General features: G+C 39.6%; 1 protein-coding gene across 5 annotated transcripts in view; it reads right to left on the bottom strand.

Moving 5' to 3' along the window:
- Positions 1-4,786: 4,786 nt before the first annotated feature.
- The window catches only part of LOC148022980 (uncharacterized), a 33,895-nt gene continuing 25,741 nt past the window's right edge, over positions 4,787-12,940 (bottom strand). For 2 of the 5 annotated variants that reach the window (XM_087695933.1, XM_087695937.1), the window contains exon 6: positions 4,811-5,853. In XM_087695933.1, coding sequence (XP_087552059.1) covers positions 5,752-5,853 — 102 coding nt within the window. In that variant the 3' untranslated portion in view covers positions 4,811-5,751. Of the gene's footprint in view, positions 5,854-12,940 lie in introns of all 5 variants that reach the window. The other 3 variants (XM_087695936.1, XM_087695935.1, XM_087695934.1) reach the window with 3 other exon arrangements.

The following is a 12,940-nucleotide window of genomic DNA, read 5'->3' as shown; positions in this document are numbered from 1 at the left end:
CATGCTTGGCACTAATGTATGTTCTTGAACATGTCTATGTTGACATTAGAGTTATATCTTTTAGCTATGTTGGCTTCTTAATTTGGGGGCTCCCTTTCATATTACTCCACATCACCATTGGTTCCATAGCTACAATACTGTTATGGATTCAGTTAAACTAGGGGATGACACTACATTGGATATCCTTGGCATAGATGATGTTAGTTTGGTATTGGTGCTTTATTTGTGCTTCATGATGTATGCCATATCTTGGCTTTGATGAAATGTCTTATTTCAGCTAGACATTTTGATTATGCTAGGTACCATGTATCCTTTGATGATTCTTCATGGAATATCGCCTGTGGCAGTTTGGTTTTGGCTAGAGGTTCCAAGGTTGGTAGCCTCTACCCTTTGCTTGTTTTTGGGTTTGTTGACCATGTATCTTTATGGCATTATCACCTTGGACACATGTCTCTAGAAGGAAAGAAATTCTTGACCTATTCGCAGTCCTACCCTCAGATTCTCTTGTTTTGATTCATGTGATCATTATCTTTATGGTAGGTAGACTCATTATATGCATAAGAAGTTTGATTCTACACATGTGGTGAGTGAATGTTTATGGCTGCATGCCCTATCAATCCTTGGGTGGAACTTGGGAGGTGCGAAGTATTTTGTTATGTTCATAGATGATTTTTCACATAAGCATTGGTTCTATCCCATTAAGCAAAAATCAGATGTCTTACCCACATTTCAATGCTTTCTCACCATGGTTGAGAACTAGTCTGGATATAGGCTAAAATAACTACATTCTAATAATGGGGGTGAATATGTATCTATGACTTTTGAACAGTTATGTGATGAGAGGGGTATTAAGTATATGTTGACCACCCCATACATTCCACCCTAGAATGGTATTGTAGAGTGCATGAATAGGACTATTCAAGAAAGGGTCCGTAGTATACTTAGTCAAGTAGGCTTACCACAATACTTTTGAGCTGAAACAATTACTACTACTATGCATCTCATTAATAGATCCCCATATAATACTCTTAGTAGTAGAGTTTCAAAGGAGATATGTTATGGGAAACCTCCCCCATATGCACACTTGTGAGTCTTTGGATGTGAGGCTTTTTGCCATATTCATTCATAAAGACAAGCACAATAAGCTAGATCTAAAGTCTATAATGCATCTTTCTTAGATATAGGGATGCAAGTGAGATAGGCGATCATCGTTGGGATCCTTAGGCCTAGAAGATTATCCATAGCCATGAAGTTATCTTCCATGAGGATAAGATGCACATGAGACTAGAGCAATTGGTTGAGGTACGTAGGATGATCTTTTAGGAGGAACCTCATGTTATCATATAGCTAGACCAATGAGACAGTCTACTACATTCAATGATGTAGTGGCCTAGGATCTACGATACAAGTCCTACAATGAGGTGCTATGTCAAAGCTTCACATCCTCTTAACCACTATGAGCCCTCTATGGTTTCTAAATTGGTGAGAGACTCTATTAAGCCACTTACCTATGAGAAGGCTATGCAAAGAGGTGATTCTCATTCTTGGGAGAGGGCTATGCTCTCTGAGTTTGATTTGCTATAGAAAAACCATACATTGAACTTAATTTTCTTGCTTGATGGAAAACATGCATTGCCATGTAAGTGGGTTTACAAGTTGATGATATATTTATAGCTAGCAATGCTCATGTTGAGCTAGATGTGCGAAAGAGTGATTCCATATGCAAGATGGTAAGCCTATTGGTTGTCCTTTAGCTTCTCATATGAAGATTAGTCAAGTCAATTGTCCACAGTCAGATGATGATAGGACCAAGATGGCCAAGGTCTTGTATGCATCTGCAATAGGCAGTTTGATATATGCCATGATAGCCATTCATCCTCGTATACCATTTGGAGGAGGAGCTGTGGCACCTTATATGGCTACACCTATAAGTAACATTGGGATGTCACGAAGGGTATCATGAGATACCTAAAAGAAACAGTAAATATGTGTATTTGCTATAGTAGCTAGAATACAAGAGTCACTAGTTACACTAACTTAGATTATGCAGGACATGTAGACAATAGAAAGTCCACCTCTAGGTATGTCTTTACTAATATTGGAGATACTATCTCTTGGATATCTAGGGTACAGAAATGCATGGCCTTGTCTACTATTGAGACTGAGCACATTGCAGCCACTTAGGATTGCAAGGAGGCCCTTTTGTTAAGCTACTAGTTTGCAAATCTTGATGTGACTATGACTCCTACAATACATTCCGATTTGATGAGCACCATTCAGTTAGCCCATAATCTAGTCTTCAATGCAAAGACAAAGCTTATTGAGATGCACTATCACTTCATCATGGAGGTGGTAGAGGACAAGTCCATTGAGCTTGTTAAAATCCCTATGGATACAAATCTTATAGATCTACTCATTAAAAGTCTCCCAATTGAATAATATACATTTCTTAAGAGGTTGATCAGTGTAGGATGAAATAACATCTTTCATCATCCTATTGTAATCTATCTACATGTTGTAATTTTCTTTTTCTTTTACTCTTCACTGAGACATGTTTATCTTTAAGTGGCAGATTGTAGGGCATTGAAGTCAACCTATGCCTAGCCGCCTACATTTATTGTATAGAGACTCACATATGTACCTTCGGGTGGCAAGCACCCATCATTGTCACTTTATTCTTTATTCTTTTAGTGTGACAAAAAGAATAGGGAAAGGCAAGTCACATGTTGTGACTATTGGAATTCCCACACACACACACACACACACTCTCTCTCTCTCTCTCTCTCTCTCTCTCTCCCCAATGTTTTTCTCCAAGTCAATCAATGTTTGTCTCAATCGTGTATTCATCAACACTATCTCACTCTACCAAATGACCAAAGTGCATGAGAAATTATATAAATAATCAAAACAATGGAGGCAAATCAACAAGTACATCATAAAATCAAAGCAAAAGAGTCACATCAAAAAAATATGACAAACACCATCTTTTTAGTAGTTTATGAAGCTATATTGCAAAAAAGAATTACTTTCCATGCATGTTCACAAGGCCTTCTTGAGGGTTGGCATGAAGAAACAAGAGGAACCAACTCACAAAAGAGGCCAAGGATGTTCAAGGACATACAAGCTAGAGACCACAATAAGACCAATGTTAAAAGAAAAAGGGTTCGAGTGGATAACACCATGGAAAATCATCGAGCAAGGAAAGCATCAAGCAACTTTGTAGTTGGAAGCATGAAAGATAAAGGTGAAGTATTAAAGCATCAAAATTTATCAAGGAAACCAATTATGGACCACAAATGAACTTACACCAACTCAACTCAAAGCATGATCAAGTAAAGTTGCCAAGATGAAGGCAACACAATAGGAGGGCGAATGGACAATTTACTAAGTTGGCAAAGTCATCGGCAAGAGTTCCAAAAGCCAAAGCACTAAGTTACTTTTGGATCATCATATATCTGGTAATTTTGATAAGTAATTTATTTCCTTTTTGTGCAAATGGCACTCTGAAGTGGATTGTGACTGAAACCTATGATGCACACCTTTTTGTCATATATGTCTTTGAGGCATCTAAAAAAACATAATACAATTTTCCTTTTCCTTTCCTTTTAGATGTCTCAAATAATACAATTTTCCTTTCCCTTTTCCTTTTCCTTTCATTTTAGATGCCTTTGAGACATCTAAAAGGACATGATAAAATTTTCATTTTCCTTTGCTTTCCTTTTCTCTGTGTGCACATGCGCACACACCTATGTGTATACTATTGATTACATTAAGTAAATATACTTCAAGTTAAAACATGCTCAAATTTCAAGATCATAGTTTTATAACCCATTCAAGACCTCTTTAATATAGGAACATGCTCAAATTTTGACATCTTATTTTCAAAACCCATTTAAGACCTTTTTAATCTAATAACAAGCAAACATTAAAATCAAACATAACTCCATCCATCCAACCACTCCCAAGCCCAAGGAGATTGCACCAAACTATGAGGTTATCCATACATTTACATTGGTAATCTACACCTCCAAGAGGTGACTCCTTAAACAACAGCACCAAGCTTAAAAAAGACATCGGGAGAGTGCATTTAAGGCCTACTAGGACATATCATTCATACGTCCTTGTTGCACACTTTTTGCTTGCCCATGATGGTCTTCCCTCCTTAAGTGAGAATATTGTCAAAAGTCATATTAATTGAATCTATGAAACCTTGCGTACAATGATTGATGCCCTCGTAATATTTGTAGTGTTGAATTACTTCCATGTAGAGATTTAGAAGGCACACGAGCACATAATTGCATGAATTGATTAAGACAAATTTCATGTAGAATTTTGCTTTGAAGGTTAGATTTAGAGGAGTTGGTTAGTCTTAAACAAGGAAGAATTAAGCAAACGAGAGTGCATGGAAGCATTGCCCTTTTGTGTCAAAGAACAGCTCCTAGCATTACTTTTCTTCCAAAAAGTAAGGGCTCACTCAAGATTTTGCTTTAAAAAGAGTCTAGTAAGTGTGCCCCTTCACAAGCAAGCAAAAAAGTGTCTGTAAATGGACCACTTCACAAGTTAACTAGGGGCAATTTTTCAAAGAAGAATCGCCTTTGTCACCACACCATTGTAATAGCATATGCCCTAACAAACAAAGGTAACAAATTTCTTATAATGATCCTAATTATGAAGGTTGGAACATGTTGTGATACATTTTTAAGGTGCCAAGGTTGGTCCATCCCTGGGATTGAAGCAAACCCTTTGTGCACACATCTTGCCGCCTTAGCAGCTCAGCCTTCAAGTATAATCCTCTTCAAATCTAAATTGATTCCTTTTCATTTTTGTGTCAGCCAAAACACACACAAGGGTAAGAAGGCCAATTGAATGGTGTCAATAGAGTGCCCTTGCAGATCTTGTATGGCAAAAGTTTGCGGATTCTACATTACAGCCTTGAATAGAATTCAGAACTACATATCTCAGTCAAGGTCATTAGTGGCAAAAGTTTGTGGATTCTACATTAAACCTTTGAATAGAATTCAGAATAACATATCTCAATCAAGGTCATTAGTGGCTCCAACAATTCTGAGCAATACAATCAGCCCCCTTAAGTACTCTAGTATCCCTATCACTACACTCAAGAAATTCCTAAGTCCCTTGAATGGTGTAAAAGGTCTACCCTCTCTTAGATTTAATGCCTCTGCAATACATAGGAGAAATCTCTGCTTTGATGCACCCAAAACGGTTGGAGTTTCACACTCGACTAAAGGATGAGAGGGTTTTTGAACAGTTGTGGGTTCATGTAGAAATGCATTGTTTACTGGGCGCCGCAGCAAGAACAATGCACGCCACTCTGCTCCAAAATCAAGCGCACTGTTGTGAGCTACCGTTCTCTGCTCTGATTAATAACATCACCTAAATATATACAAGTAAAGAATTTGCGTGCTGCCTGCTTTGGCTACAAAGCGTATAGATTACAATGGAAAAGGAATATGGGAATTGTGTTCTATAATGAGTTGTTGCAAATGGAATTCGCCTTTGTGGCACAATGTGTGAAAAGGGCACCTCCACCCAATTAGGCCCCAGGCATCATGGTATCATGCGGCCCAAAATAGTAGAGCTTTCTCTACATAATCCAATCACCCAAGGTTTCCCCGGCTATGTCCTTTATTTCGCAGGGAGTGCCATTTTCACAATAATGGTGAGATTGGTTGGGGCCATTTCTGATCACATAACATGAGAAACTGATTATAACAGAAGATAGCTGCCTTCCTAGGCACTGTCTGACACCATAGTTGCTTCCCTCAAACCTGCACTTTGTGAATTTTCTCCAAAATTAGAATGACTTGATCCTTCAGCACCTTCATGCAATACCTGGAAATTAACAATGACACAGCAATCTAGAGCTTAGTCAAAGCATTAAAAGAGTAAGAAAAGTTAGTTTTATCCATTTTGTAGTTCTACTTAATATAGAGCTTCAAAGTCAAAAGATGCTCATCCATCTGACTTAATGCAGAGATTTAAAGTGCTCATGGACATGAAAATTCAAAAACACACACACATGCACGCACGCACATATATATCCTAGTCATGAGCATAGATAGTATGTTAACTGAGGCTCCCATCCACCTTGATCAACTCAAAAGACTTGGACAATGCTCTAATAAGAATTAGACAAATAACTTTGAACATGAATGCTTGCTTTCATGGCATTCTGCCACACGATCATTTACACAGTTCCTTTGTTTAGTGGTTTGGTGTGAAGGATTTCAGTTTGCACTATGATTCCCCCATCACCTAATCAGTCTTCTTTTCCCAAGTTTGCCAGCAAAATGCAATGTTCTGGAGGATATCGACTGTCTCTTCAGTGTGGGCACTACCTGCCTCCACCGATGATGCAGTGATTGGCGTTCGTGCTGAAGGATTGAATAGCTACCATGCACACCTCTGGGATGCAGCCATTGGGCTTGTGGCAGGTGACATCATGATTTGGTGGTCAAAGATCAGTGCTGAGCAATGAAACCAGTGCATTGATGTCGTGAGTCCAGTCACCAAGCAGTTGACTCCTCTAGGTTTGAGCAGAATGCAGCAGCAGCCCACCCCACAGGCTGGAAACACCCCCCCCCCCCAAAACCCTGCATAGCAACTGTCAATGAGGGATCTGCAAGATCCACAGATGTCATGGCAAGTGAAAGAGAGCATAAGGGCCTTCATAGAGCTAGTAGACAGCCCAGTCAATGGGCAATGCACCCTTTCACACGTCCCCCTACTGCAGCCAAGCTCCTCTCCTTGTCCACAACCCTTGCCTTCTTCACCAACTCCCTTGCATATGGATGGGGACCCCGCCCGCTTGTCCCCCTCTATTGAGCTAAAACACGCTTTTCAGCTGATTAGCATTCTTAAACAGCCCCAAAACACACTTCATTAATGAAAAACCCTAAAAAGGGGAGCGGTCCAAGAGAGTTTCAATGGTCTTCCAAAAACCCTAATTTTTGGGGCACCCTTCCACATCTATAAATAGACAGTCTGCCCCCATTCAGCCTCATTCTGTCTGTGCAGGTTTCACACTCTCCAGTGCAGATTTCAGCCATCAGTCTACCTCCACATGGCTGTCCAACCTTTGCAACTATTGCCACTTCTCCATCCAACCTTGCAACGCCCTGGCGCCTTCTTCCAGCTGTCGCCCACTGTTTGGCACCATCCCTCCTGCCGCATTTGGCCCTGTTCCTCATCGCCAGCACCTCCACCTTCATCTGCTCTCTATGTTTGCAGCTTCTAGCTGTTGGCGGCAGTAGGCAGCCCTCCTCCTTCATCAAGCGACCTCCAATACCCTGCGTTTTGGTCCTCCACTGCCAGGCGACTGTTGGTCGATGCTCTCCTCCATCAAGCAACACTCTATCTACTATGTTTGCAGCTTTTTGGGGCCGCCCCCTGCATCCTCTACTGCTTGCGTTTGGTTCTTCAACAGCCTCTGATACCATTGTTTTGCAGTTTCCTCTCTCTTCACACTCCGACTGGTGGTCACAGACTTGGGATTCAGAGTTGAGTTCTCTCTCTCCCTTCTTCTGTTTGTGTTGGAGTTTCTATGTTTGAGTTTTGAGTTTTGCATTTAGGGTTTGAGTTTTGCTCTCTGTGTCTACGTCTGTCCCTTTGTGTTTCTGTCGTGGTCGTACACTTTATGTGTCCTCAATGCAAACCCTAGCAGATTTCTTCACACCCTCCTCCCCCGGGCAAAATATTTATTATTGTTGTTATAAGAAAACAAAAAGTACAGATGGGACCTCCCTTGCTTACGTCTGAATCCAACTAGACTTACTGCTTGTATGGTCCAATTTGACCTACTCATCCACCTACATTGGCTCATGTATAAGGGGATATTCTGAGGAGAATTATATGTACTGTCGGGCAGGGGGCTCCCACCCTTGACATTTCGCTAGGCAACTGCTGCCCTCAGATCCCCAATCAGGGCTATTGCTCCAAACCTTATGATAGAAACATTTGATAACTTCTCGTCCAAGGCAACATGCCTCAGATGTCTACTCCACTACCTGCATTCACTCCTAACTTGCCCCAACTATGAGATTCACATAGGCCATCCCCTAATTGCATCTGATAGACAGACCCCATGTAGTGTCTAAACAGGGAACCCTACCAACATCCAATGATCATTGTGGATTTTTATCATGTAGCTCACTTTGGTTTGAGAGGCGTTTCTGCTATGGGGCCCTTCTATGGGTAACACAGAGTTGGGCATTTGAATAACCTCCAACACTAGAGAGAATTGATCACAATGAAAAATTGATGTTTTGTGAAGTCAAGGACCATGTGGAACCCAAAATATCTGGCTGTCTTTCCTCTACTTCATCTTGAAATCAAGGTGGACTCTGCAATATGTGTTGGTGTCCTGGTTTTGTGGGGAAATTAAACATTGTATTAGAGCATTGCAATCTACAACACCTCCAAGGATGCCAAACCCTTCAAGGATAATCACATCATTTCCATATACAAAGCTGTGTCATTTACATTCTCTGAATTCATAGATCAAAGAAGCCATATGGTGTACTTATCTAGTGAGAGACCTGGGCCTCCGTGTGAAGACACACCATTGTTGCACAGTGATAGTCAGAGTGCCATCATGTTGGCAAAGAATCCTATGTTTCATGCAAAAACCCAGCACATAGAAGTGAGGTATCACTTCATTCATCAGGTACTTGAAGATAGGCAAGTTGGGGGCTTATCAAATTTCATACTAATGATAACCCTACAAACTTTCTCACCAAGAGTCTACCCCCCGAAAAGTTTGCACATTGTAGGGTGTTGATGGGCCTTGGGTGAGGGTAACTCACATGTATTTTTCTCACACATTCTCTCATTCTTTTGTTCCCCTTATGCTGATCCAATATCATCACTGGGAATTTCGGTCAAGTGTTGGCAAGCATGGGAAAGTAATGGACCTCTTAGAAGCATCATTTTTGCATTAATTTGAATTGATACTTTTCACTCTCTCACAGAAGACTTGATGTCTAATGTCCTTCTCAAAATTAAGAACAGTGATGCGATAAACTCCTTGCTAGATGGGGCCAGCTGCAAAATATTTTCCAGTTTAGAGATGAAGCCCCAAAGTAGAACTGCTTCTAACCCTTGTAGCTGTTTGTATCTATTTCTTTGAAATTAGTTAACAGGAAACCAGAGTGGACTGCTTCTTTTATACTGTATTATTACAGCCAGATTCCCTTCTTTGCCAACACTGCATGATACAGGATCTACCTACCCCATCCACATTAGGATTTAGCAATGTTTGTGCTTCAAGCCTCTCACACAAGATTCTAGGTATTCCTAGCATGAGTTTCATCCTCCAAAAAAGAGCAAACAAATTTTGTTGCTGCACACACCAAGAATACACACATTCCCTGTGACAGAATAGATGTATTCCACATTATGTATCTACTCAAAGAGCAAACGCCTTTCGACATATACTACTTTCTTGTTGAAAATTGCTGCACAAAACCCTAACTTGTCTCCTTCTTTCCAAGGAGACAAGTTAGGGTTTTGTGCGTGAGAATAGAAAGCTTAGACACTTCAAGAAAGATGCTTGAGTTGCTAGGGTAAGTGACACTTTGAAAGCTTCAGAAGACCATATAGTGCTGGAGAACTGAACTCTGATTGCATTCTTGTCGAAATGAAATACAAAGGGGGTATTTATAGGCTTTGGAGGGAAGGATACACTTATCCGCGTAAAGGGATAAGAAAGCATCTTAGACAGTGCTTGCTGACAAAAGAATTTGGATGCCTTTTGGCAGGAAAATACAAAAGATAGTATACAACATCATGGGGAATATTGTCTATGACCTTTACAAGTGTCAAGGTGGTTGTCAAGATAAAAGATCAGCAATAGTGTTCTGGATGCCTAGAACATGTTCGAATGTTACATCAAGGGCATCGAAAAAGAGAGACCACCTCAAAAGTCTTTTATTCCCGATCTCATTAGGAGCCTTCTTTGACAAATAGCTTGGTACATGCTTTAAGTCTATCCGAATAGTGAAAGGATCAAACTCAATGAAAAATCTAAAAGCTTTTATTGCTTTAATCATGGCCAGTATCTCTTGTTGGTAAGAGGGGTAATTTTGTTGAGTACTAGAAAAGATTCCTGAGGCGTATCTGCAAAGGTGAAGGGTAGAAGAAACTTCTTCACATAAACATGCTCCCCAGTCGGAATCAGAGGCATTAGTGTAAAGGATTAGTGGCAATCCTATAGGAAGACGAAGGGGAGGCAAATGCTTGATGAGATTTTTAAAAATATTTTGAATAGCCAAGGTGTGGATTGGTTTCCAATGAAAATGATCTTTTCGAAGGAGAGGATAAAGATCCTTGGAATAAGTAGCTATGTTAGGTGTAAAGGAGTTTATCCAATTTAAACAGCCTAAAAATTGCTATAATTGCTTCATACTAGTAAAGGTATCTGGCATATCAAGATTTTTAGTGAGAACATGATCCTGTAGTTTGATTGTGCCTTGGTTGACTTCCAATCCTAGAAATTCAATAGTGGTCTAGAACATCACGGATTTAGTTGGGGATAGGACCATGCCAACATCTTCAATTGCCTTAGCAAATTGAGTCAAATGCTCAATATGCTCTTCAACTATCTCTGAGAAGGCAAGAATGTCATCAATGTACACCAAACAGAAAGGAAACTTGGCAAAAATGGAATCTGTCCATTCCTGAAAATTGGTACAATTAATTTTTATGCCAAAAGCTAGGACAGTCCATTGATAATGTCCTTGAGGGACGCAAAAAGCAGTCTTATAGCGGTCTTCGGCTTATCATCAGATTCTAATGAGCTTTGCTTTGTTTGCTTTCCTTTGGCCTTCCTTGAAGATTCATCTCTAAAAGTAGAAGAGGTTCCCATAAACATTTTATCCAACTTGTCTTTCCTTCCAGAGAAAAGCATTGCATGTGCATTCACGGGTTCAAACTTGTCAGGATGAATGATGTCATCCTCAGAATCTTTAGTGTAATCTAATATTATATCAAATTCAGTGTCTGTAGCATCACTTGTATCTGAATTGGCAGTATGCCAAGAAGTGTTGCTATTCCTAGAGTTAGTAGAGTTGTCATTGCTGTCATAAAAGTAGCTATCAGTATCGGAATACTCATAGTATTCATCTGATGAGGAAGAATTGTAATAATGCATATTGACTTTTGCAGCATTTGTCTGTGCCTTTTCTTTTTTAGGGCATTTGTTGGCTAAATGGGAGAAACTACCACAAATGTAGCATTTAAGTTCCTTCATCTAATCTTTGTCATGGTTTCTGAATTTATCAAACTTGTGGTATATCTTGCCATGCCTGTGGCGATGGGAATGCCTGGAGTGTCTGGAGGATCTGTGGCTGTAGTCTTGTTTGTTGAAGTAGGATTTTGAATTTTTATAGTAGCGGTTGGAGGAGTGGCGATGTCTATGGCCATTGTAGCCATTGTGACTAGTAGGTCCACAGTTACAATTTTTACAACCAAAATCAACCTCAAATTTGGAGGCTATTTTGCATACAAACTTAGGAAACTTCTGATTTACTTGGGTCATCTTGGTGATGACAAACTTCTTTAATAGTCTGTTCTATAGTTTGAATGATCTATCCCACACTATCAATGAAATCTCTATTTTCATTTTTCGTCCTTTGTTCTTTCATTGAGTTGTCATGAGCACCAAGACCTTCATAGAGCAAATCTCTCATGTAAATAAGATATTCTTTGTACAATCTGGGGTCACACAATTTAGACTTGAAGAATGCTTCATGTGCTTCTAGCACATCATCCAGTTTATTTCCAACTAACTCACCAAGAAGAAGTTCAAACTGGATTAGTATGTTGAACAATAGCCAATTTAACTTGGGGATGTATATATACCTACCACTATTTGAGGCCACCAACAAATCCATGCATCATGGCATTCAAAATGTCTATTCTATTTGTTTGGGGTTTTTCTACTATTTCTTGTCCCACATATGCATACATCATGTATATGAGGAGTTTGATCTCCTCAGGAGAGTTCCTGTCCATAGACCAAATGGGAAATGAGCCCACCTTTTCGAGCACACCAATATTCTTGTAGAATTGATTGTAAGAAGGTTTTGAAGAAGAGGTAGAAGTAGAAGTAGCATTTACTGGAACAGTGAAAGCATTAAACGGATACATTTTTTAATATGTTTTACTTACATCATAAGCATTTAGCTGAGCTTGGAAAACCGAAGTTGAAGAGACCTGTAATCTATGTAGATTGATTGGGACAAAGTCTTCATCGATCACACTGTCACCATCCTCATCTGAAGAGAAAAGGGTATAGGCAGATTAGTCTCTAAAATACCATGATGGAAGCTCATTAGGAGAAATATTTGGAGGGCGTTGTTCAATACTCTCACCCATCATCCTAGAATCAATGCGGGCTTTGACATGCCTTTGTAGATCTTCTTTATGTCTATTTTTTGGGTCAATGCGCAAAGGCATTTGATCTAGCACTTGATTTGCTTCTCTTTGTCTTTTGGTTCGGCTAAGATCATAATCATCAATAATGTCAAAAGCAGCATGTTAATCTTGATCTGACCAATCTGGAAACATAAATTCGAGATATTCTGCTAATTCTTCAACAGTATGGCCAAGTTGGAGAGGTTTCTAAAATAAGCTAGAGCTCAAAGGAGATTTATGTTGTACATCTGGCATCATAGGGTAATAAATGTGATGTATTTCTTGTAAAAGATCATCAACATATTCTTCATCAGAAGTATCAAGATCTTCATAGCAATAAAGATCATTTTCTAGGATTGGAGGGATTTTTACGATGCCTGGAGTCCCTTTTGCCGTAGGGATAATCATTTTTTCTTTTCCCTTATGATCAAAAACTTGATGAACATTTAAGATTCTTGTTGATGAAGAGGAAAAATGAGAGCCCTATCCCTTCTGCAATTTTTTG

This window comes from Lygodium microphyllum, chromosome 16 (assembly GCF_053477565.2).
Source record: "Lygodium microphyllum isolate KBCC chromosome 16, Lygodium_microphyllum_v1.1.10, whole genome shotgun sequence".
Classification (NCBI taxonomy): Eukaryota; Viridiplantae; Streptophyta; class Polypodiopsida; order Schizaeales; family Lygodiaceae; genus Lygodium; species Lygodium microphyllum.
Note: the sequence above shows the minus strand (reverse complement) of the source record. Positions and strands in the feature narration are given on the sequence as shown.